The sequence below is a fragment of the Maniola jurtina genome, chromosome 6 (genome assembly GCF_905333055.1).
Source record: "Maniola jurtina chromosome 6, ilManJurt1.1, whole genome shotgun sequence".
Classification (NCBI taxonomy): Eukaryota; Metazoa; Arthropoda; class Insecta; order Lepidoptera; family Nymphalidae; genus Maniola; species Maniola jurtina.
The window spans coordinates 1668503-1693747 of NC_060034.1; the positions used below are offsets into that span (position 1 = coordinate 1668503).

The window sequence follows — 25245 nt, forward strand, 5'->3', positions numbered from 1 at the left end:
AATTACTGTATTATAGTAACTACCTATCCATTTACCTTACTAACTAGGTACATTTAGTTACTTAATAAATATAAAAAATTTTCAAAAGAAAAATAAAACCGACTTCAAAAACCAAAAACACTAAAAAGTAGAAAATAATTTTTGTTTAGCTACACATGTAATGTACCTAGGTATGAAGTCGAGCGAGCATATTAAAACAAAATTAGAAATCCAAGAGTGAAGCTCGCCCGACTTCATACCTAGGTACATTACATGTGTAGCTAAACAAAAATTATTTTCTACTTTTTAGTGTTTTTGGTTTTTGAAGTCGGTTTTATTTTTCTTTTGAAATTTTTTTATTTCACAATTTTTAGTGGCCCCACTGTACTATAATATGCTATGCCCAGTTAAAACCCTACTGTTTACTAAGCTATTACAGTGATCGCGAGCAATTTGCTCTTATCCATTGAGGAGTTCTGTTCTCCATCTCCGAAGATATTCATCAGATCTTCACCAAATTTATATGGGACCACCTGCACAGTATACCCTTTCAAACAAAAAAAAAATTTTCCAAATCGGGTCTTTGAGTAATCGGGGAACATACCTACATAAAAAATAAAAAAAAATAATAAAAAAAAAAAAGATCCCGACGAATTGAGAACCTCCTCCTTTTTTGGAAGTCGGTTAAAAATCAAATCATCATTAAGTTTTATTCCCTAAAAACGATAAGGTACCTAGGATGTATAATATGGGACAAAGGATCCACCTTAATATATAGGCAATAGGAGGCATATCTATGGCTGTACCGGCTGTACATGGCTGTATCTATGTGTTGATCTTTGATATATTACCTATCAATATTGATGCGTTGCCTTGGAAATAAAACTACCTACTCCTATTCTACCTACCTACAAACCTACCCCTGCTCTATTTGAATATCACATGAAGTTGTCATGAAGTATTATTTTTTTAATAAAAAACGTAAACAGTCTCTTCTGTTAGAAATTATTAAATTAAATATAATTTTGTGATAATGGAAGACATAAAAGATGACGCTATACACCACACAGCCATGAAACTTGCTGAAGAAATAAAGAATCTTTCAATATATAAATCATTTTATAGCGATGTACAAGTGAGTAACAAGACTGGTCGTTAAAACAATGTTCGTTGCTTATTATTATGTAATAGTACTGAATAAATGTTCAACAGAAACTGGTTTCTTCACCGAATGTTAAAAAAGAAGACTTCAAGCAAACATTACAACAGGCTATGAAGGAAAAAGGTTTGGACACGAAGCTTAGGAATACAGTTTTCCATTGGGTCAGAACACAAAATAAGAATGTAAGTTATCTTGATTGTGATGTTTATAGGCTGAAACTTTTCTCTTCCTGTATTTGTTTACTGTACCTAAACTTGTAAAGCTATGTGATTCTTTAGCATTTTTTCTTCCCATCGAGTCACAGTTTAGTGTGACTTGGTGAGAATTATTATGGATAAAAATGTTGCAACTAACTAGTAACAGTGCGATTCGATGAGAGAAACATTTCGTTGAATTCCCAACGTGTCACACTGTGACGCGATTGAGTGTGACTCGTTGGGCACCCACCATTAGAATCATTCTTCCATTTCAGAAACTAGATCCGCTAACGTCGTTATCAAAAGCCAGTGCTCAATGGGAGAAAAGGATTCACAAATCATTAAATTCGATGTGTTCAGATTTAGAAACTTCGCTAGCTAAAATACGGCCGCAGGCAGAACAAGAGGAGCTTGCAGAAAAATGGCATGAACTTAGCACTTACAGCTTAGGTAATTCAGGTCTGCCTTTCGTTCTAATATAGAATTTAACAAGTCGTATCTTTTTTCTGCGGTGCCGTGCACGAATGTACCAGAATGTCAACCAGCAGGGAGAAGTGGCGAATGCTCGTGAGGCGTGTAACATCTGCCCCCCAAAACGTCACTTCATGATGACCACGACCGCTCTGCCAAGAGTGTAACGACAAAGAAGAAGAAGATCTTTTTTCTAAGGCCGGGTAAAGTCAAAGTGAACGAGACAAAAAATTTAATATAAGAAATAGGTACCTACACATCCTGTGAAAAATTGAAGTCCCTACCCATTACGGTTCACGAGATGAATGAATCGAAGTGAAGTGTGCTCCACTCCGTGCCAATACGCTAATGTTCATTCTATGTGGACTGTGGACACTAGTCACAAGTTACAATCAGCGAAGGCAAGCAACTGTACGTTGTCCCATCGGCGACACCTACTGTTTGTTATCGCTTGCCCTCGTTCGCTCTGTCTGTATCTGGCATAAGACAATATTACTTATTAATGATTTCTGTATATTTCCAGATTTATCAAAATATAGACCAGTGTACGCACCAAAAGACTTTTTAGATGTTTTACTCACGTTATCTGGATATGTACCGTTTACGAGGGAGTAAGTATTGACAGCACGATAGTTATGTATTATTTGTATGATGACCCATTTTAAAAATTGAGAGCTTATTTTTATTTTTAGGGATGAACCTAAATGGGAATTCGCGCATCTACCTCTACAAGTAAAAAATTTGGACCAATTGGTATGGCCTTGGTTTTACCTGCTCAACTATTTTTGTTTAAGGTTTTGTACAGAATATTTTTAATTAGTAATACAGTATTACCACTTTTAAAAGATACATCGATGTACTTGAGCAGAAATCTTATTTCTGAATGGCACGAAAATGAATCAGCCAATCCGGTCCAGTATTGGTTGTTACCTACGCGCCCTGTTTTGTATTGTACGCGCGAATTATGAGCGAGATCAAACATTGAGGCTCTGCTGTTCTTGTGTCTAAGATCTTAGCGTCGAGCAATAAGATCTGTAACTATTTAGTAGCGTTAGGGTGAGCTTTTATGCGCAAACGAACTTTACTGATGCGATTTATAAAAGTGGTAGTGCTGTACAAATCCGAACGATTTCAGCGAAAAACATACGTAGAATGGGCAAACGGCGAGCCATTACTGGGAGTCAATCCAAACATGCCAAGTACGGTGTCAGGGTTTGCGACCCTTGAGGCGGAGAGGATAGGGCTCGGCGAGAGAGTGGCAGCTTTGGGCTATGCGCCGGTCATACAGGAGTATCTAAAGAAGGGCAGTCCACAATGCTTGAGGGCTAGACTTTGGTCACAGGTTTTAGGAGCCGAGGTTAAACAACAGGTAAGATTTTTTAAAATTCCGATACAAGTTAACCTTTGACTGCAATCTCACCTGGTAGTAAGTGATGATGCAGTCTAAGATTTGGAAGCGGGCAAACTGGGAAAGGGTATGGCAGTCTTTTTATAATTTAAACCATAGTCATACCCCTTCGGTTTCTACATGGTATCGTACCAGAACACTAAATCGCTTGGCGGCACGGCTTTGCCAGTAGGGTGGTAACTAGACACGGCCGAAGCGTCCCACCAGACCAGACATTTAGAAATTATAAAATCTCAAACCCTGTCGGGAACCGATCCCGGGACGGCCCAAAAAGAGTGAGGAATAAAGATGTGTTAGGTAATGTAGAAATGAAATGCGCGTGTATTACTTACTTCCTTATAATTTTTGAGTATTAACTGATTATCAGCTTGAAAGATTTTCATTGAGAGGATGTTTTGATTTTACAGCAAACAACGTACTTCAACCAACTCAAAAAAAGCGTTTTAGAAGTGGATTTGATGATCGACAAATTAATATTCAAAGATGTGCAGTTGACAGCTTCTAATGACGACCAATATTTCGTATTCGAAGATTTACTTTATCAGGTTAGGTTTTTAAGACTTTATAGGTAGGTACTAATTAGTTTTAATTCCACTTTTACAAACTAAACACATCAGCCATTAGCCAACAAGGTAATTAATAAAGGAGGAAACCTCCTAAGAGCGATTACGCACTCATCTGATCCGAGTCCGTTAAAATACGGATATAAAAAACTCGGATCGAAATCCGATCTCTGATTCAAATCCAAGCTGGACATATTTGACATATTTACGTCATATGTCCGATTTGAATCCGAGGCACATCCGAGATATTCTCATGGATGACGGAGAGAACTCGGATAACGGAAGTCGGATCTAGTGCGTAAGCTACCATACAAATAGTTCTATGACTACTTCGGAACGTTTTTTCATAGATTCGGATCGGATGCAGTGCGTAATCGCCCTAAAAGGGCGAGTCAGACTCATGGCCCGACGGATACGGCCTTCCCACCGGTAGGGTCACACCGTTTCACGGGTTAACTATGATAGTGATGACGATAATCACAATTGCTAACCCGCAGGTGATGTTGTGCTTTTCTCGCGACTCTGAGGTGTTGAGTGCTGTGCGGTCGCTGGCAGGCGCGGCTCTGACGGTGGCCGTGAAGGGACGCCACGGGCCCGAGTGTCTTACTGCCTTCCCGCCTAGCGGGGTCATACCATTCCACGGGTTTACTATGTATGGTGAGTATGCAACGAAACCCGTTCACCGTTCTGCATTCAATTTTCTAAACTGCGAATATGAAATGGTCACATGACAGGCACTGGCAAATTCGCGGTAATAAACCCATCTTGTAATTTCCAACGAGTCACAACTCACACTGTAGCTGTGGGTGTGACTCGTTGGGAAAAGATTTTCGATGGATTCCCAACGAGTCACACGTTACACGATTTGGTGTGACTCGTTGGGAACCCATCTATTGCAGATGGAAACTGGAGGTACCTACCTAGTCATATTCGCAGAACTTACTGTATCTACCGTATTTTCTTTACTTTGTACCTATAGTTTTTGGTCATACTTATTATTTTTACACACAATTGCGAAATGATTTGTTTAAAACCTTTTTAAACTGTAACGTGCGTGGGGCTATTGATATAAAAAGTGGATATCTTTTTACAGCAACTCCGTTTTGTTACTTATACGACGAACCAGTTCAGCTTTACTATATATTCCGCGCTTTCTATATGCGCTATTGGCATCGGCTACATTATATCTCCACACATCCACAGGTAAAAAATAATAATTATAAAATTAATTTTTAGAGCAATATTATGTCTAACGCATCGGGGTGACCTAAGCTTTAATTTAGAAAAATAATAAACCTACTAATCGCTTAATTTTCAGGGTATTGTATCACTTTGTCTTCTTTATGAGAGACTGCTTGAAGCCAACGAACCCCTACTGTGGATACATTTCAGGAATATCAATATCAATCCGTAAGCATACCTAGTCTACCTACTATTCCAAAAAAATCGGTCAAATGCGAGCTGGACTCGCACATACAGCCCGCTGACAGACAGATAGACGGACGGACAGTGAAGGCTTAGTAATAGGTCAGGCAACCTTCGGGTACGGAACCCTAAAAACCAACATTTTTCGCGGTTTTTTATTCGACCAATAAAGTTTTATAAAATTTGAAAATATCAAAATGGCGGCAAAACATACCAGAGACAAATAACCTAAGAAGCACGCGGGTAATTTGATTTTTTTATCTTTTCAGCATTCGCGTTGTATTTAAGTGGCTGATGCGAGCGTTCAGTGGCCACCTTCCGCCGGACCAACTCTTACTTCTTTGGGACGCGATCCTCGGCTACGATTGTCTGGAGATCCTCCCGCTCCTGGCGCTCGCGATACTGAGTTTTAGAAAAGAGAACATATTTCAAGTGAACACTTTACAGAATGTTGACGCCGTGTTGGCGGATTTGTCTACGATTTCCGTTATACCGTTGTTGCAGTTGGCACTAATGAAACCGTAACTCATCAAGAAACTGTTTTGTGTTACGGCTATGTTTGTATCAGTCCTATTATAATACCCTCTCCGCGGGAAGCAGTTATTATAGCCCTCTCTCTCTCTCTCTCTTTGCTACATAATCCCATACTAATGACAGAGACGAAAATTTCAGTGGGCGTTAACCATTTTGAGCCACCGAAATGTTTTCAAGAAACATTTTTTTTTTCTCTCTCGTCTGGCTTTTACAATGATTAGCCAATGTCAAGTTTCTAGTTATTTGTAATAAGTTAGCTAAACTATACAAGCATGGACCCCGTCTGTGCCGGCGCTCGCCGACATACGTACGGCACCCCCTTAGAGTGCTTTCCAGTCAGTTTTAACAAAAAAAAAACACAACACGCGCGCCAGCAAATGCCACCACAGACGAAGTCCCCCAAGAAACATTTGGAGTTCGATTGACAAATGTTCTAAAAACATTCGAAATTCAATTCGAAAACAAAGTTTCGCTTGTGATTGGTTGGTGCCTCAAATTGGCTAACGCCCACTGAGATTTTCTCTCCGTCATTTGTATGGGATTACGTAACAGAGATAACCAAGTACTAACTTCTTTCCGTGGATAGTGATAGCCTTTAATATTGCAATATTGACACCTGTTGTTTGTTTTGTAGAGGGATATTTGCAAATGACTATTTTGAGGCACATTATATGCGAATGCAGGAGTAGTCTATACATAATAATCTAGTCACTAAAGTTGAAACTGAAAGATGTCCAGCCTATTCAACGGATCCCAAGTAGGTATAGTTTGCGATGCACTTTTAGCGTAAAAACTATAACTTTTATTTCAATGGACCTATCTACCTAATTTTTTTATGGAACAATATGGCAAAGTTCCCTTAACGATTTAAAAAAAAAATTACGCAAGTCGGTTCAGAAATCTCGGAGATATCAGTTTAGTTACATATAGGTAGAAAAACACAACTCCATTTTTCAAAGTCGGTTAAAAAAGTAGCCTATGTTACTCCTTGGTTAATCCTCTACTTGTTTGTGAAAGTCACGTCAAAATAGGTTTAGCCATTCCGAAGATTAACCCGTTCAAACAGACACGACACTTCAAATTTATTTATTAGTGTAGATATATTACTTAGGTACCTGTTACTTTTTCAAATAATTTGCTACGTGCAAAATCGGTAGGGTACCTACCATATTATGTCTACTCATAATACTAACTATTTAAACCTATTAGGTTCAATTAATTTTAAAAATATTTGGTTTAAACAGATTGCATCAATAAATAATTGTATTCTAGATAATTGATCTCAATAAGCTTATAAGTATTCGTATTAATGTATTTTTTTACAACATTATGTAAACCTCGCATGGACTTAGAAACTTTCATAACCTTTTACTGATACCACAGGTACCATTGTTACATAATAATATCACATATTGTTTTGTATAGAATTTTTATAGTATTTTTTTGTTTTGTAGAAGATTTATTGTAATAAAATACAAGGCTGTTATGTTGGATATATTCTTTTATTGCAATCTTTGAAACAGGAATGAATTCAATGTCGGGTTGAAGGTAGATCATAGAATTAGGCTTCATTTACACAAGAGAACAAGTAGAACAAATGTATTCCCAAGTATACGTTCACACATTGCTTTTTTACGCGTGAACAGATACATGGGAATACATTTAATTTGTTCTATTTGAACGCTTTTTTAAAAAGCTCTCGTGTAAATGAGGCCATATTATTTAAGTTTAAACAAATGATAAGACCAGACGTATATTTCAGAAAGAATCCTATCCGATTAACCAATGTTGACGAAAGGTACAGAGATAAGTACCTAGGCATCCTGGAAATGAATATAGGCTAATTTTCTAACACACTACACCACAGAACTGTGTGTGAACCTTAAATAAAACGCAATATATGCTAACAACAATATATTATTAAACTTTCTTACAAACAACACACCAGTTTCCCTCCTCATAAAAGCTATCCTGCACCACTAAATCCGGAAGATCACACAACTTATCCAACTCTCCCTCCTCAAAGACATGGTAGTACCTCAGCAATGTCGTTTTGGACTGATTTTCGAGTTTATTTTCCTTGATCTTCCTCAATTTCCAAGGAACTAGAAGATCGTTATGTTTAAATTGCGTTCGGTTCTCGTGTATAGGCAAGTTGACTCCGTCTACGGTGAGGTGTAAGTTCGACTCGTGGTTTTGCTTGTCTTTGCAGAGGTAGTTGGATTTGGTTTGGTCCTTTGCCCACACTGTGATCAAAGCTCGACCGCCCGGACGTAATAGGCGAGCTATTGTGGAGATTGCTTCTAGTCTTCTCGCCTAGAATATAATGTAAATTTTATTTATTTAGAATTCTTTATTGCACACACAAACATATACATATACATAACACACAGAAGAAACTATACATGAGCTGTTGCTAAAGCAACCTTTGATGAAAGAATTAAATAACCATGCAGAGCGCGTGAATATTCTGTTGTACAAAATCTGTTAAAAGGGTCTAATTTCTAACGGCCGAAATTAATAATCAACCTGTCTTTAATCTGTTGATAAGTAACTTAGCAACTTTATTATTGGTCAAAAAAGATTATATAATTCTTGACAAATAACAACATTGCTCAGATTACAGATAGACAAGTTATTTATTTTGGCCGTTAATGTATTCTTTTCTATAGGGAACATTATGAAACTCAACATAATACTTGATTTACAGCTAGGTATTTAATGAAAATTTCGATTGGTATTTTGAAATAAGTGCCATGCAATCTATTGTAAGGTTACTTTTAAAAATTGATTTGAATTGTCAACAATAATATAAAATTATTAATTTATCTAATGCAGGTAGTTTGATAAAATCGATATTTGGCTCATTCGATGTCATACAATCTGTTGCTAGGAGGCCGACAAGATTGAACTTGCCTAAATACGTGTGTTTTGAACGTTTTAGTTTAGTCTCCTTCTGAGATTCGGAGCGATATCGCATATTTTCGGTATTTGGATTGTGAACTGGATAATTAGATGTTGTGATAGCAATCACGCTCTAATTAAATTACTTATTTTGGCATTAGTTTGTTTAGATTAAAACTCTCGTATAACCTTACACATTGAACCTGGTGTTTTTTTGTGTTGGTTTTGAGAGGACATTCCAATTATTCGATAAAAATATTTAAATAATACCTGCTTTTTCTGAGTGACGCCAATACTATTAATTTGAAAGGTTAACAAACTGCATCTCACCTGGTTACTGAAGTGGTGTATAACAGCTATGCATATGACGCGGTCGGCGCACGCGTCGCGCAGCGGCGTCCTCAGCAGGTCGAGTCGCACGCAGTCCGCGCGCCCTGCACCAGCCATGTACGACTTGCACTCCTGCAAGAGACCCCAGCTTCTCTCGCCCGCTAGCTGATAGACAAAGAATACAATCAATGAAAATAGAATGGAAAAACTGATCAAGTACATGTCAGAACACGCATAAGGTAGCCACGGCCATGTTCACTAAAAACTTTGCGGGTCATTATTTTTCAAAATTTATTTAAAACTTTCTAAGACAATGCACATACCTATTTAACAAGGTATCACTCAAGGGTACCTAAACTTTAACTAACCAAAACTTTTTTCGACTCAACACTTAAGTAATTAAAAAACCAAAAACTGACTGTGTAAATGCAAAAAGTAAATAGTTTAGTTTATGACTTGTTTTAAGTTTAAGCAATACATTATAAACTAATGTAAATTCATTATCAATTTAGTTACATAATAATTGTTGAAATCTTAACTGATAAAATACAGCAATCTTACTTGAATATTCTTTCAGTTTAGTTTCATTTTCTAATATTTTTCATTTACAAATGATTTCATTACTGTAAGTTATAAGGGCACGTTCAATTTTACGTGAGACTATTCGAAGCAGTTCCATACAGTCCTGCAGAGCATCCGATCACACTACGTAGCTGTTCCAATCTGAGCACATTTTTCCTTGAGTAGAGAGTAGAGAGTAGAGTTAGGTATCCCATTCCATTCTATTCCATCAGCCTGAATGCGTCCACAGCTGGACATAGGCCTTTCAAAGAGTGCGTCACCAAAGACGGTCCCCGTCTTCCTCATCCACCCACTCCCCGCCATCTTCTTCAGGTCATCGGTCCAGCGGTCTGGAGGTCGTCCCACACTGCGCTTACCGTCACGCGGTCTCCACTCCAGAGTTAGATATAAATACCTGCAATATATCATTTCGCTTCAACACATTCTTCCCATTCCCGGCCCCCAAGTCCAGCACGATAGCCCCGGCCGGCGCGCTCTGTAGGAACTCCACCACTTTGGGCCACGGCTTGTGGCGCGTCGAGCTGAAGTGACCCGCGATTTGCTCGTACACCTAAACACATCATTATCATCTTAATCTTAACCCATTCCCGGTCCACTACTGAACACGGGGCTCCTCTCAGAATGACAACAAATCTTGGAAATGAGTTACCTTAACAGATTTGATAGTTCTAAAAGCCAAGACAGACAACAAAGTGATCCTATGAGGGTTCCTTTTTCCTTTTGAGGTACCCTCATAAGTTTAAGTGATATTGTGAAAGAGTGGTGATAATAAAAAGAATACCCAACTGAGTAACTATGAGAATACTTGGATAATTACTTAATAATGAATGTGTGATTAGCAGTCATTGAGAAAAAACCCTTACGGCAGTTTATATCATTCGCAGAGGAATAAAACTACTGGGGACTTAGGTGCCAGTTATGTATTGATTGTATCTATTGCATGTGCCCTTCGTTTTTCATTTTTTTAAAAGTATTCTCATAGCTAACTATAATTATTTTATACTTTTTGTCCATTTTAAAAATCAGTAAAACAAATAAAAAAATCGTTTGTATCTATTACACATGCGCCACGTTTTTCGTTTTAAATTGTTTTTACAAGTGTTCTCATAGCTAACTATTAATTATTTTATACTTTTTAGTCCATTTTATAAATGAGATGCTTTAAGTTTTTTTTTTTTTTTTATTAAAAAATTATGTTATTTTTAAATCTACAAACCTGATGCACATGCAACTCTTCTAATCGGGAAGCGGTTCGGTCTTCAATAACTTCCGACTTCACTCTATCACACAGCGTGCTATACACACACTCACACTCGCCGTGCCTTGTAGATCTGAATGTGAGGGATATTCGAGTTTGTCTCTGTGTCACATCACTTGTTACTACTCGAATTAGACTGTTAGTATCTGTATTGGTTTGGGTTCGAACTTCTATGATTGGGTCCCATGTTCTAGGTTGGATACCATGTTGCCAATCGTACCTGTGAATATTAATCAGTAAGATTATTTATACCTCTCAAAAAATTATTAAATAGCTGCCCGCGATTTCGCCCGCGTTGATTTAGGTTTTTAAAAACTCTGTGGAAACTCTTTGATTTTTCGGGATAAAAAGTAGCCCGTGTGTTAATCCAGACTGTAATCTATAGCCATTCTAAATTTCAGCTAAATCCGTCCAGAAGTTTTTGCGTGAAAGCCTAACAAACATACATACATAAATATTGAAACTATTTCAATCATATTTCAATGTTGGAATTGATCCACAATTATGTTCATTTTCTTTGGGGCTATGCAGGTTCTTGGATTTCCTGTATCATCTCCAATCTATTGTGATCATCCCCATTTTTAGTTCTGTGTCAATACTTGTAGCCGACAGATACAGCAGCACTTTCTTGACTGTAAGGGCCTTTTCAGTGCGACGCGGATGACCTACGCGGACGTCCGCGACGGACGGTAAAATGTATGAAACCTCAACAACTCTGCGACGCGGACAGCTCCGCGTCGCACTGAACGCGCTGTTGAGGTTTCATACATTTTTACCGTCCGTCGCGGACGTTCGCGTAGGTCATCCGCGTCGCACTGAAAAGGCCCTTAGTATAGCTTCCTCAGGTTGTATGTGTGCTTGCGCGTGCGTGCATGCGTACGTGTACATGTGCGTGTTTGAGTATGTGAGAGGTGGATGCTACGTTTATGCATTAGTTAGAGCAATACAACAGCAGATTATGTGCATCAGAGTCTCTACCGATTCCTGGCATAGTCTACAGATATAACAATGTTACCTACCTTGCTTCCCCCTGCATCACAAGCAGAGACCTAGCGGGCAGCACTAGTGGTACATATTTGCCACTGTGGTGTCTCCACTCCATCACCACTGACGAGCCGAGGGAGAGAGACAGGATTGTATCACCAAACGGGCTGTGCCTGTCCACGTGCGATGGAATCCCTGAAGAAACAAGGCCAATGTTGAATTAGAGTAGGTTCCTATGGTAGTGGAGTGGTGTGATAACATCAGTTATGCGCTATACATTTATAGTAGCAGATCAATAAAGATTACACTTTAATTATAGATTTATTATTACAAAAACAATTATTTAAAATTATTTTTGTGAAGGTAAAAATCTTTTATGAGCATTTCAAATTACTAAAATCTTGTAGAAAAAGGATAAATATTATTTATTAATATTATATTATTTCCTTCATGAAACTTTTCAGAACTCCATATAGAATTTAAATCAAAATAAAAAATTTAAAAGAGAACAGAGGCCTCATTTAGTGATATGTTCTGAGTCTCAGAAGAGCTTAATCAATAGTCTGTCACTGGTATTTAAACAAAAATTATAGGTAATAATAATTATATGTATAAGCAAGGTTCTTCCTATTAAAATCTTATTCTATTAATGCTATTCCAAGTGAAACAAAAAAATGATAGTTACCTTGTCCAGGACTATATTTATTCACAGTCATTTGATCTGGTATCCTGAAATCAATGCCATGGCTTTTAAGCCTCGTCCACAACACATCACACTCTTCCGGAATCTTCTCAGATAGAGGGGAACTCAAATCAACATCATTGCTGCCGTACCTGAACTCATACCCATAGTGTTTCACTTGACGATTCTTCAAGTTAGACTCGTCAACCCAGTCAAAAAGTTTTATGTATGATTTCTCTTCTTCTTCAGTTATGAAGTTTTCTATTATTTTCAATCCATCAGGAACTTCTGATGAGCATATTACTTCATTGTTTGGTACTAAAAAAAAGATATTTGGTATGCTTTAACAGATTTTTGAAGACTCTTTTTTCTTAGACTACACTCAAATAATTAAGTCCCAGGAGACTAAGATCAATCATATTAATATTACTAATGAGAAAATATGTTTATTTTTCCTTCAATCATTTCAAAACAGAGCAATGGAACATGATTTTTTTAATGGATTAACTGGAAGACCTGAAGAGTACTTTTATCCAGGAGTTTCCAAAACAGATGAAGTTGAAGGAATCATCTAGTTTCATAAAAAGTTGAAGTAGTATTTAACTCTGTCTATATGCTTTTGAAGCTGGGATCTATGGTGTATAGACTTGAGACAAAGTTAAGGCTGATTAATGTCAAAGGCCAGCCTCAAAACTCTCAATCAAAAATAGCAATTTGTTTACAGTTTTGATTTGATTTGCAAACAACAAAACATACTTAAAACCCATACCAATACTATAAATTGCAAGAATATTATAACCTTTGCTTAGCCAAAATTTAGTATAAAGTTAGCTTGCATCTCAGAGGTGGGTATAAGCTTTACCCTGGAAAATCAGAGTTCCCACTGAGTTTCTATAAATTTAATTCCATGCAGATGACTGATGAAGTCGTAGGCATCACAGGCATGTGTAAATAATAAAAACAAAAAAAGGCAAACCTAATAGGATCTTAATATTAGTTACTAGCTACATCTTAACATCACTATGGTTCAGTTTGATAAAGAAATTCAGTTAATAAAGAAGTCCCATTCCCGTGCAAACTTTGAGATAAAAGTATAAATAAAACTTTCTAATAGAAACATTATGTAAAAATTTCAAGTTATTCCATCAAAGACTTTTTGAGTATTGCAGACAAACATATTGAAGCTGAATTTTTACAACATTATAAGCACAAAAGTTAGGAGTAAAATTCAATATACATATATAATATATATCCAAGATGTACAGTGCCCAGCACCAAGTACTTACCGCAATCAACATAGCTCATATAGATTGGTACACAAGTAAATGCTTTCGACCCATTATATGTTTCATAAAATAATTGACCACTTTCCGTGCTATTGAACACTAGGTAGGAGTGTGATTCACCTTTCTCAGCTATAAACTTTAAAAGTTTCACATTTTGCGGCAAAGCTTCTAATAGTTTGAGTATATCAGCTTTCTCTAAACCCGTTGCCTGGCCAACATTGCAAAGTACTATGTTCTGAAAATAAATAAATATGAAATACATGTGCAATAAAGTTATTAACTTTAATCTTTTATTAATTTATTAATATAAATAAAAGTTTGTTTGATGTTCATTTAACATACAGGTCCCGGATAATCAGTGCACAATATTCCCTTGGAACTTTTAAGACGTGCAGCAAATCGTTTTCTCTTTCGGTCACATTTTCTTTTTTCATCCATATTATTTATTTATTTGAAAAAGAAAAAGTTTGTATATTGAAAAATCAACATAACCTAAAAAACTCAGAATACATATTCGTGGTCTGTGGAATACATCACAGACCAATAACATATAGGATGGAATACATCTAAAAACCACAGATGACAGACCACAACACAAACCACAGAGTACATTAAATATAAACGGTCTCCCAACTTTATTTTACCGATAGCGGTAATTTTCGTCTTTGATTTTTGACAATTTGAAAATAAAAATTCAGCAATAACCTAAAACGAAATACGAATTTGTATTTTCAAAATAAACCAAGAATTCAAAAGAAAAGAATATGCATAAAAAAGCCCAGGAATTGTTATGATTCACATAAAACTGCAGTTATTACAACTGCAAATCTACAATGAACACTGAGACGGTTTGTTTGTTTCTTTAGTTATTAAGATTCACTAGACCTGGGGCTAAATCTTAAAATTTTTCCTTGTTTTAGGAGCCGTCAAAAATCAAGAGAAGGCACGTAATATGCATGGCTTCAGATTTCTTCTACCCAAACACTGGTGGCGTAGAAGAACACATTTACAATCTATCACAGTGTTTGATCAAACGGGGGCACAAAGTTATCGTGATAACGCACTGCTACGCCGATCGTGTTGGCATACGATATTTAACCGGAGGCTTAAAGGTGTATTACCTGCCCATCAGAGTGTTCTACCACCAATGTGCCCTGCCCACTATGATATGCAATATTGCAATCGTCCGATACATCTTAATACGAGAATGTATAGAAATAGTTCACGGTCATTCTGCATTCAGTGTTCTAGCTCATGAGGTGTCCATGATAGGAAAATTAATGGGATTAAAAACAGTGTTCACTGACCACAGTTTGTTTGGTTTCGCTGATATGTCAGCAGTTTTAACTAATAAGTATTTACAACTATGTCTGTGCGAGTGTGATGCATGTATCTGTGTGTCTCATACGGGGAAGGAAAACACAGTATTACGAGCTAAAGTAAGAGCTCACAGAGTGTCTGTAATACCAAATGCAGTGGATGCATATACGTTTACACCTGATCCAAGCCAAAGAGATCCCAATGTAGTCACAATTGTTATTGTATCTAGATTAGTTTATAGGAAAGGTGTAGACTTAATGGCTGCAGTGATAGCTGATATGTGTCCGCGGTACCCAAACATTAGGTTTATAATAGGAGGAGATGGACCTAAAATGTGGTTACTCCAAGAAGTTAGGGAGCGAAAGGGTTTTCAACACTGTGTCACATTGCTAGGAAGCTTAAAACATTCCGAAGTTAGAAATGTTTTAGTTAAAGGTGATATATTTTTAAACACCTCTTTGACTGAAGCTTATTGTATGGCGATTGTTGAAGCCGCATCGTGTGGGCTAAAAGTTGTATCAACCAAAGTCGGTGGCATACCAGAAGTGTTGCCAGAGAGCATGATATATTTGACGGAACCAAATGTTACTAGCATAGTGTCCGGTATAGAATCTGCTATGAGAGATTTAAAGAATGGCAAAATTCTTTGCCCGTACGAGTGTAATAAGATGGTGAGAAAAATGTACAGCTGGATGGATATTACAAGACGAACTGAAATAGTGTACAATCGAATCTTGTTGAATAAAAATAAAACATTAGGTCAACAGTTAAGAAGTTATCTTAGATGCGGTGTGTGGCCGTTCCTCTTAGTTGTAAGTTTAATGTATTTGTTATTGCAATTAGTTGAGAGAATATATAAAAGAAAGCACATAGATATAGCCAAGGATTTAAAATTATAGACATATAATAAGTACAAACATATTTTAAGTTGTTAGAAGTCTATTAAATCACATGACATAACTTTATCTAATCAATACATAGTCAATTAATTTAAAAGGCTGTTATTTTAATATGCGCACAGTATTTTAATAAAAATTGATAACTTCATCAGACTGTTCACTCCAGTGAATGCTCACTCATTTTTAGGGTTCTGTACCTCAAAATGGAACCCTTATATGATCATTTTGTTGTCTGTCTGTTGTGTCTGTCAGGAAAACCTAGGGTCTTTCCCAGTGACCTACAATCATTAAATTTGGCAGGTAGGAAAGTCTACAGCACAAATAAAGGAAAAAATCTGAAAACTGAATTTGTAGTTACATCACAAAAAACATTAAAATGTGTTTTAATTTTCACAGTAAGATAATTATACCAAGTGGGGTATCATTATATGAAAGGGCTTTAACCGTACATTCTAAAACAGATTTTTATTTATTTAATGCATAATAGTTTTAGATTTACTGTGCAACATCTCAGAAAAAACAGGAGTAAGGAACCCTCGGTGCGCGAGTCTGACTCGCACTTGCCCGGTTTTTAGTGTTCTGTATCTCTGAAATAAAAGGAACCCTTACAGGATCACTTCGTTGGTTGTTTAGACCCTTCAAGGGCATCAAAACCTTAATTAATCCACAGACAGACAAATGCAAAACCTACTTAGGTAGTAGGTTCTGGGACCTAGCCTTACTCAATCAATTGTTTCAATAAAAATTCATTTTAGTGATTTTGGAATGATATTTATTTTAATACTATTTCAAATAAACAATATGCAAACCTCAATATTAAAGATATTGATGAACTGTGTTAAACAAAAAATAATTAACAGTTGTTACATGAAAGCTGTTATAATATTAAGGCTAGTGTCACACTAGCGACTATTATTTATTATTAACAAACAAAAATGTTCACTTCCATTTTGTATTTTGTATGGAAGTAATTTGACAATAATGATTTCCATACAAAATCTTGAGTAGGTCTGTGCAGGAAGAACTTTTACAAGAATGCTGTTATAATTTTGCTACAATAGTTAATAATAACAATTTCTATTAATACTATAATATTAATTTATTTATAATAATAATGTGATTCAATAACACTGAGACTGATCTTAGTTATATTCAGGCTAATAACAATAATTCTTTCCTTAGCGTACAATATACTTTATCCATTCAAGCCCTGTGAACAAGGAAATACACATTTTATTAGATAATAATAATTTGTTTTTTTTTTTACAATTTAATTTAATAAAACAGGAAACTACTAAGAAAGCAATATTTTAATTTTTTTATTAAATAAATGTATCAACAGAATTAATATCTTTCAATTAAATAAAATCATAATCAGGAAAATACCTTTCTGAATTTACTTATAGAAATCTATCACTGCCACAAAAATGGCCCTGGCATATTTGGCTTTGAAAAAAAAAAATTCTTTTGAACATGAAAAGCTCTCTTGCACAAAAAAAAAAACTTAAGTGTAATGTGCTGTTGTGGTGCATGCAAAACAAGTAGTATTATAAGTAGTAATAATATAACAGATTGTGCAGATCATAAACTTAAAATTAAATACATAACCAGGCTGATTTTTATACTCAACTGTCCAAAAAAAGGAGTGTAATGTTTTCATGGTGTATGTGAGTTTCTATATTCCACCGTAATTTCTAAATGCCTGAACGGATTTGGATGTTTGGGGAACAGTTAAAGTCCTTACATCATTCTTAGTGACCCTAGCTATGACTTTTTGGCAGGGCGGTCGTGTTTTTTAACTTCGACTTTCATACAATGCGCAGTCGTATACCTTGTGTTCAGATGAGACTACTTGTTTTGCGCGCACTTTACAAGGATGCTTACACTTTAGTGGATCTAGGCGGGTAGTTGGGCCGCACGCCGGCCTGTTTCAATTGCAGCACGATGGAGCGCAGGCGCGCCACGTCCCTGCCGCGGCGTGGCCCGAAGTCGCACAGCTCCGACACGCGAGCCCACTCGTTGCCCTCTTCTGGGCCGCTCTCGGAGCCCCGTGCTAGGGCTTTCTCGGCATTTCTGTTAAATGTGGACATTATGATATAACTACACGCATATCAAAAAATGTGTTAGTATATTGAGATAGAAATCCATACTAATATTATAAGCCAGCGAACACCTGTAGCTTTGCTCCATTCAAATTTCAATCCAGCATACATTATAAAGGCAACTTCTGCAAAACTTCAGCTTTCTAGGTCCAAGGATTTGGGCTGGGCATTGATGTGTCAGTCAGTCAGTCAGTCATGCATCAGCACTTTTCTTTTTATATATTAAAAATGTGTGTCTGTCCATCCCTTACCTTTTCACGGACCATCCTCTTAATAGATTTCGAAGTTTGGCACCAGAGATAGCTGGCATCTCTAAGACCACAGCTAAGTTCCTAGGTCCAAGTTTCATGTCTAAGATAGACAGGCTAATTTTTAACCCAAAAAATAAGTTCCCACAGAATTTTTAACATTAGTATGGAGATGGTATCACACAATGTGGATAATATGTACATCCAAAATGTTTACACTTAAAAGAGCTTACTGAAGTGGATTAAGTTTTAGAAATGCCTATGTTGACAAAGTGAATATTAAATTCCCGGTTAAGGAAACATTCAAACGAAATGGGCATGACCTATTAAACAGCTACACAATGCCAAACCATGAAATATTTACAAGTTAGTAGTACCTTTGCCAAAATTGGTGTAACTTTTTATGTGTATCAATCAATATACTCACTTAGCAGACTCCCTGCCAGCATTGAAAAGAAAACACGGAATTAGTAGGGCAATATTTACATGCACATATAATATTTTCAAGTATCTTAACGTTCTATTCCTGTACACTACTACAATTTCTACAACTACAAAACTACTAGATTTATACTTCAAGGGAATATTTTTTAAGCATACAAGGTATTGGGGAAAAATATATTCTTTATATTCTGGAATTTATATTGCAAAGCATATCTGCACTAGGTAGCTTATACATCATAAACTGTTACCTGTTAGCCGCCTTGGTCTTGGCAATTTGCTCCTCATGAGTTTTGTACCAATCTTCTAGCTCTTTCTTGGCCACTTTTAACATTTCCTGCTTCTTTCTTTCTTCCTCCTCATCTTAGAGATAAAAAGGTACTTAAATAAATAAAAACTTCTTAGCGGCACAGTTTTACAGGTAGGGTTGACATTGTTTCAAATAAATACTTGTTTTAAACATGTTTTATATTACCTAGGTACCAATTTCTATTACGTAGATTTGTAATAGAATTAATCGATACAAAATGTAACTCTATTAATTACCTTTCTCTTCCAATCTCTTCTTCTGCTCTTCTCTCCACAACTTGATCTTCTCGGGCTCCTCCCGCTCCTGCCGGAACACTGGAGTCACGGCCGGGGCGGGGGCGGGCGCTGGCGCCGAGCTCAGCTCCTCATCCATCAGGCCATTGGCTTCAAATGAAGCTGCACTTGGTACTTCTGCACAAAATAACATTTGTATTAGTTCACAAACTTGAATTTAATTATTTCATTTAGACAACAGCTAGTGTCTCTTATGCTACGTTTGTGACTCTGCCACTAGTTCAGAATGAAGATTCTTCTGAAATGAGCTGGCAAGAAACTTCATGGCTTGGTTCATTAAAATCCTATATTTTTTCAGATAGATATTTTTTTAGACTAAACAAATTAGGTATGTATGTATATCACAATAAAAATTATTTTAATTTTAGCTACACAACCAAATCAAGTCTCCTGTAGGTCTTTGCAACATTGAAGTTTTTATTTTTGTCTAGGTAGGTAATAAGAGTATGAACTACAATGTTGAATAAAAGATAATTAAATAAAGATATTAAGAATTACCAACGAAATCATCGAACCCATTAGACGACAGAGTGGCTACGGGGGGCGGAGCACTGGTTTCCAAGTCATCCTCGAGACCAGCGAGTTGGTTCTGTTCGCGGGCTAGGAAGTCCGCTGCAGGGTCCACCTCGGGCTGAACGAAACTGTCGCCGAAATCGTCCATGATGATTATTTTAGGATTAAAGTTTGCTTTGGTTTAATCGCGGTCGAATACAGAATAGACAAATCACAGAGACAAATAATGGAGAAGAAAAGTCAAGTCCGAAAAGTCATTCGAAAAATGACACATCCCTGGAGTTCATTGCCATATGTATGGATGTAGCCTTTTATGTAGTAAATAATAATTCTATGCCCTTTGAGATAAAATAAAAATAACCTCCACAATGAGTCCTTTGAAGTTTTCAGTCTATTGAAGTCATTTTATTGATTTTTGTACTTTTTCCTCGTACCTAGTTAATGTCAATCAGATTTAGTGTAAACGTGTCCTTGTCCGTTCCATTGTTTATGGTCACAACAGTTTTTCCAGAGATAATGTTATCATATCTCTGAGGTTTTGTCAAACTAAAGTCAAAAGTCAAAATCACGTCAAAATATTAAAATAACCTAAAAGATCACAGAATTCTGAATTATAGTTTTTTTTTAATAAAAATGAATATATGCATGAGAACTAAATTAGTACGGTCCAGCTTGATTAACAGATTTCACCGTTTTTCAACAACAGTGCCAGAGATCGAGCACAATGAACAAGTACTTATCGATGATACGGAAGATCTCCAAGCTAGGGAGGCGGAGATCAAAAAGAAGAGAAACAAGTCGAGATTATCAGCAGCTCATTACAACCTGGTTAACGACAGACGTCCCTATGAAGAGCCTCATTGTTTAGCCCATTTGACTGTCAAGTATAATAGGAAAATGTACGGGAAGTATGGAATTGCCAGTGGAGTCAATCCAAGTAAGAAATCACTATTAGATGTATCTCTGCATCATGTTACTCGTTGATGAGGCCTTTCTATTAGTCACATTAGCAGGGGTTTACTTGCAGTGCAGCCTTAACATGGTGGGCTTACAGATCTTTCTGCATACAACTCATATAAGAGATGTGATTTTAATTCTTATTTCTCATCAGTCACCCATCCATTGAACAGGTCTACACAGCAAAATGACCCAGCACGATCAATAGCTATGCCACTAGGAACTCCATCAGTCTAATACTATTAACTAAAATAAAAATAAAAATTCTACTTATAGGGTGAAACAGAGCGCGGTAAAATAGATGATATATATTGAATTTTAACCAAGCAAATGCAAGGCAACAATGGAAATCTGTGTTCTTTTGATGCCTTGCATTTCAAACAAATTCATTTTAGTATTAATAACTTAACAGTTGTTTATTTACCTTTGTAAGTTGATTGTGAAAATCCCTAGACAACATCTAGGTACAGCAGTAGATTGATTGAGATAACAAGTTTATACCTCTACAGGTCTGTGCTGGCCAACAAAGAAAGAAATAGAAGAGAGGAAAGAATATGAAACTGTAGCATTCCCCTACACAATCCGGCAAGTGATGGATGCAGCAGCGGAGAAGAGAAAACAAGAGCAGTTAAGAATAGAACAGAGGGACTTAGAAGTAGCTACTAAGGTTGCTAAGCTGGAGCAGTGGAAGAAGGAGCTGAATGATAAGGTTGCTAAGAAGGCTGCTGAAGTGCAGGCAGCTAAGGTACGAATACATTTATTAAAGTTGATTCTTTAGGCTCAACACTCACTTACTGTGTGTTGTAGAGTAGAGACATTCTGTCTTAATAGGGCTCTGTGGCAATGGAGCTCTATTACTAAGCATCCGCTGTCCGTCTACCTGTTGGTCTGTCTATCCCTCAAGTTGGTTTGAGTTGGTACGAAAATGGTAACATTGCACTTGCTCATTTTCGAAAATAGCTATGTAAATATATATGATAACTTCACTATGTGTTACAGCAAAAGAAAGAGCGTCTGGTAGAGGAAGTAAGAAGACATTTCGGCTTCACACTCGACCCTAGAGATGAGCGATTCCAAGAAATGCTGGCCAAGAGGGAGAAAGAGCAGAAAAAGTTAGAGAAACAGGTGCGAATGGAGGCCAAAGAGAAGATGATGATCGCTAAGCTGCAGCAGAAGAGCAGCGAGATCAGTGAAAAGAGCTAAGTTATACTGTATTTTTATTGTTTATAGGCTTAATTACGATTTATGGTAGTAATAAAATTGTTAAATATGTTCTGAGTTGGTGATTTCTGACAATCTGTACCTAAAGTCCAGATGCAAGACAGGCAGTTAAAATTATGTTTAACTTTAATCAAAGTTGGTGGCACAAGTCAGTATTCATACCAACATATTCTAAAGTTAACAGACCCTGTTTTGTTTTGCTTTAATTGACGATCAAAGTTTAACGATAACCGTAATGTGACTTTAACAGCCTGTCATGCAACAGGATTTTAAAGGGCTTCAGCGTGATTCAAGATTGTGCGGCAAGTATTCGTAACTTGTTAACACAAAAGTTAGGAGTAAAATTCAATATACATATATAATATATATCCAAGATGTACAGTGCCCAGCACCAAGTACTTACCGCAATCAACATAGCTCATATAGATTGGTACACAAGTAAATGCTTTCGACCCATTATATGTTTCATAAAATAATTGACCACTTTCCGTGCTATTGAACACTAGGTAGGAGTGTGATTCACCTTTCTCAGCTATAAACTTTAAAAGTTTCACATTTTGCGGCAAAGCTTCTAATAGTTTGAGTATATCAGCTTTCTCTAAACCCGTTGCCTGGCCAACATTGCAAAGTACTATGTTCTGAAAATAAATAAATATGAAATACATGTGCAATAAAGTTATTAACTTTAATCTTTTATTAATTTATTAATATAAATAAAAGTTTGTTTGATGTTCATTTAACATACAGGTCCCGGATAATCAGTGCACAATATTCCCTTGGAACTTTTAAGACGTGCAGCAAATCGTTTTCTCTTTCGGTCACATTTTCTTTTTTCATCCATATTATTTATTTATTTGAAAAAGAAAAAGTTTGTATATTGAAAAATCAACATAACCTAAAAAACTCAGAATACATATTCGTGGTCTGTGGAATACATCACAGACCAATAACATATAGGATGGAATACATCTAAAAACCACAGATGACAGACCACAACACAAACCACAGAGTACATTAAATATAAACGGTCTCCCAACTTTATTTTACCGATAGCGGTAATTTTCGTCTTTGATTTTTGACAATTTGAAAATAAAAATTCAGCAATAACCTAAAACGAAATACGAATTTGTATTTTCAAAATAAACCAAGAATTCAAAAGAAAAGAATATGCATAAAAAAGCCCAGGAATTGTTATGATTCACATAAAACTGCAGTTATTACAACTGCAAATCTACAATGAACACTGAGACGGTTTGTTTGTTTCTTTAGTTATTAAGATTCACTAGACCTGGGGCTAAATCTTAAAATTTTTCCTTGTTTTAGGAGCCGTCAAAAATCAAGAGAAGGCACGTAATATGCATGGCTTCAGATTTCTTCTACCCAAACACTGGTGGCGTAGAAGAACACATTTACAATCTATCACAGTGTTTGATCAAACGGGGGCACAAAGTTATCGTGATAACGCACTGCTACGCCGATCGTGTTGGCATACGATATTTAACCGGAGGCTTAAAGGTGTATTACCTGCCCATCAGAGTGTTCTACCACCAATGTGCCCTGCCCACTATGATATGCAATATTGCAATCGTCCGATACATCTTAATACGAGAATGTATAGAAATAGTTCACGGTCATTCTGCATTCAGTGTTCTAGCTCATGAGGTGTCCATGATAGGAAAATTAATGGGATTAAAAACAGTGTTCACTGACCACAGTTTGTTTGGTTTCGCGGATATGTCAGCAGTTTTAACTAATAAGTATTTACAACTATGTCTGTGCGAGTGTGATGCATGTATCTGTGTGTCTCATACGGGGAAGGAAAACACAGTATTACGAGCTAAAGTAAGAGCTCACAGAGTGTCTGTAATACCAAACGCAGTGGATGCATACACGTTTACACCTGATCCAAGCCAAAGAGATCCCAATGTAGTCACAATTGTTATTGTATCTAGATTAGTTTATAGGAAAGGTGTAGACTTAATGGCTGCAGTGATAGCTGATATGTGTCCACGGTACCCAAACATTAGGTTTATAATAGGCGGAGATGGACCTAAAATGTGGTTATTGCAAGAAGTTAGGGAGCGAAAGGGTTTTCAACACTGTGTCACATTGCTAGGAAGCTTAAAACATTCCGAAGTTAGAAATGTTTTAGTTAAAGGTGATATATTTTTAAACACCTCATTGACTGAAGCTTATTGTATGGCGATTGTTGAAGCCGCATCTTGCGGGCTAAAAGTTGTATCCACCAAAGTAGGTGGCATACCAGAAGTTTTGCCAGAGAGCATGATATATTTGACAGAACCAAATGTTACTAGCATAGTATCTGGTATAGAATCTGCTATGAGAGATTTAAAGAATGGCAAAATTCTTTGCCCGTATGAGTGTAATAAGATGGTGAGAAAAATGTACAGCTGGATGGATATTACAAGACGAACTGAAATAGTGTACAATCGAATCTTGTTGAATAAAAACAAAACATTAGGTCAACAGTTAAGAAGTTATCTTAGATGCGGTGTCTGGCCGTTCCTCTTAGTTGTAAGTTTAATGTATTTGTTATTGCAATTAGTTGAGAGAATATATAAAAGAAAGCACATAGATATAGCCAAGGATTTAAAATTGTAGACATATAAAAGTACAAACTTATTTTAAGTTGTTAGAAGTCTTAAATCGCATGATAAGTTTATCTAATCAATACATAGTCAATTATTTTAAAGGCTGTTATTTTACAATGCGCACAGTATTTTAATAAAAATTGATAACTTCATCGGACTGTTCACTCCGGTGAATGCTCACTCATTTTTAGGGTTCTGTACCTCAAAATGGAACCCTTATATGATCATTTTGTTGTCTATCTGTTGTGTCTGTCAGGAAAACCTAGGGTCTTTCCCAGTGACCTACAATCATTAAATTTGGCAGGTAGGAAAGTCTACAGCACAAGTAAAGGAAAAAATCCAAAAACTGAATTTGTAGTTACATCACAAAAAACATATTAAAATGTGTTTTAATTTTCAAAGTAAGATAATTATACCAAGTGGGGTATCATTATATGAAAGGGCTTTAACTTTACATTCTAAAACAGATTTTTATTTATTTTTATGCATAATAGTTTTAGATTTATCGTGCAACATCTCAGAAAAAACACAGGAGTAAGGAACCCTCGGTGCGCGAGTCTGACT

The 25245-nt window shown here is 36.4% G+C and overlaps 6 protein-coding genes and 1 long non-coding RNA gene across 10 annotated transcripts; 4 read left to right on the forward strand and 3 right to left on the reverse strand.

Moving 5' to 3' along the window:
- Nucleotides 1–752: 752 nt before the first annotated feature.
- On the forward strand, nucleotides 753–5897 carry LOC123865897 (TBC1 domain family member 19). Of its 3 annotated transcripts, none has more exons than XM_045907112.1 (11): nucleotides 753–1114; nucleotides 1192–1323; nucleotides 1614–1797; nucleotides 2333–2420; nucleotides 2502–2562; nucleotides 2945–3178; nucleotides 3625–3762; nucleotides 4278–4437; nucleotides 4874–4983; nucleotides 5099–5190; nucleotides 5475–5897. In XM_045907112.1, the coding sequence occupies exons 1-11, from the start codon at nucleotides 1013–1015 to the stop codon at nucleotides 5728–5730; spliced, it is 1557 nt and encodes a 518-aa protein (XP_045763068.1). In that variant the 5' UTR covers nucleotides 753–1012; the 3' UTR covers nucleotides 5731–5897. The 3 variants fall into 3 exon arrangements, with proteins under 3 accessions (XP_045763068.1, XP_045763069.1, XP_045763071.1); XM_045907113.1 differs by having other exon boundaries at nucleotides 755–1114; nucleotides 1614–1788; XM_045907115.1 differs by having other exon boundaries at nucleotides 1030–1114; nucleotides 1171–1323.
- A 1740-nt stretch (nucleotides 5898–7637) lies between these two features.
- On the reverse strand, nucleotides 7638–14265 carry LOC123865895 (alkylated DNA repair protein alkB homolog 8). Its single transcript, XM_045907109.1, has 8 exons — nucleotides 14108–14265; nucleotides 13766–14000; nucleotides 12483–12797; nucleotides 11833–11992; nucleotides 10772–11033; nucleotides 9950–10105; nucleotides 8974–9138; nucleotides 7638–8055 (listed from the first exon to the last, which is right to left on the reverse strand). Exons 1-8 carry the CDS (start codon nucleotides 14201–14203, stop codon nucleotides 7660–7662), a joined length of 1785 nt encoding a protein of 594 aa, XP_045763065.1. The 5' UTR covers nucleotides 14204–14265; the 3' UTR covers nucleotides 7638–7659.
- A 184-nt stretch (nucleotides 14266–14449) lies between these two features.
- On the forward strand, nucleotides 14450–16188 carry LOC123865900 (phosphatidylinositol N-acetylglucosaminyltransferase subunit A-like). Its single transcript, XM_045907119.1, has 2 exons — nucleotides 14450–14613; nucleotides 14686–16188. The coding sequence occupies exons 1-2, from the start codon at nucleotides 14599–14601 to the stop codon at nucleotides 15982–15984; spliced, it is 1314 nt and encodes a 437-aa protein (XP_045763075.1). The 5' UTR covers nucleotides 14450–14598; the 3' UTR covers nucleotides 15985–16188.
- A 550-nt stretch (nucleotides 16189–16738) lies between these two features.
- On the reverse strand, nucleotides 16739–20153 carry LOC123865908 (clathrin light chain-like). Of its 2 annotated transcripts, XM_045907131.1 has the most exons (6): nucleotides 19877–20153; nucleotides 19322–19495; nucleotides 19027–19138; nucleotides 18762–18773; nucleotides 17869–18057; nucleotides 16739–17194 (listed from the first exon to the last, which is right to left on the reverse strand). In XM_045907131.1, exons 1-6 carry the CDS (start codon nucleotides 20037–20039, stop codon nucleotides 17188–17190), a joined length of 657 nt encoding a protein of 218 aa, XP_045763087.1. In that variant the 5' UTR covers nucleotides 20040–20153; the 3' UTR covers nucleotides 16739–17187. The 2 variants fall into 2 exon arrangements, with proteins under 2 accessions (XP_045763087.1, XP_045763088.1); XM_045907132.1 differs by lacking the exon at nucleotides 18762–18773 and having other exon boundaries at nucleotides 19877–20150.
- Nucleotides 20154–20474: 321 nt separating this feature from the next.
- LOC123865907 (growth arrest and DNA damage-inducible proteins-interacting protein 1-like) lies at nucleotides 20475–22120 on the forward strand. The gene is made up of 3 exons (XM_045907129.1): nucleotides 20475–20828; nucleotides 21358–21593; nucleotides 21848–22120. The coding sequence occupies exons 1-3, from the start codon at nucleotides 20525–20527 to the stop codon at nucleotides 22049–22051; spliced, it is 744 nt and encodes a 247-aa protein (XP_045763085.1). The 5' UTR covers nucleotides 20475–20524; the 3' UTR covers nucleotides 22052–22120.
- A 358-nt stretch (nucleotides 22121–22478) lies between these two features.
- Nucleotides 22479–23061, reverse strand: LOC123865915. Its single transcript, XR_006796067.1, has 3 exons — nucleotides 23047–23061; nucleotides 22815–22972; nucleotides 22479–22707 (listed from the first exon to the last, which is right to left on the reverse strand). It is a non-coding gene; the product is annotated as an uncharacterized LOC123865915 (long non-coding RNA).
- Nucleotides 23062–23156: 95 nt separating this feature from the next.
- Nucleotides 23157–24831, forward strand: LOC123865899 (phosphatidylinositol N-acetylglucosaminyltransferase subunit A-like). Its single transcript, XM_045907118.1, has 2 exons — nucleotides 23157–23320; nucleotides 23393–24831. Exons 1-2 carry the CDS (start codon nucleotides 23306–23308, stop codon nucleotides 24689–24691), a joined length of 1314 nt encoding a protein of 437 aa, XP_045763074.1. The 5' UTR covers nucleotides 23157–23305; the 3' UTR covers nucleotides 24692–24831.
- Nucleotides 24832–25245: the final 414 nt, after the last annotated feature.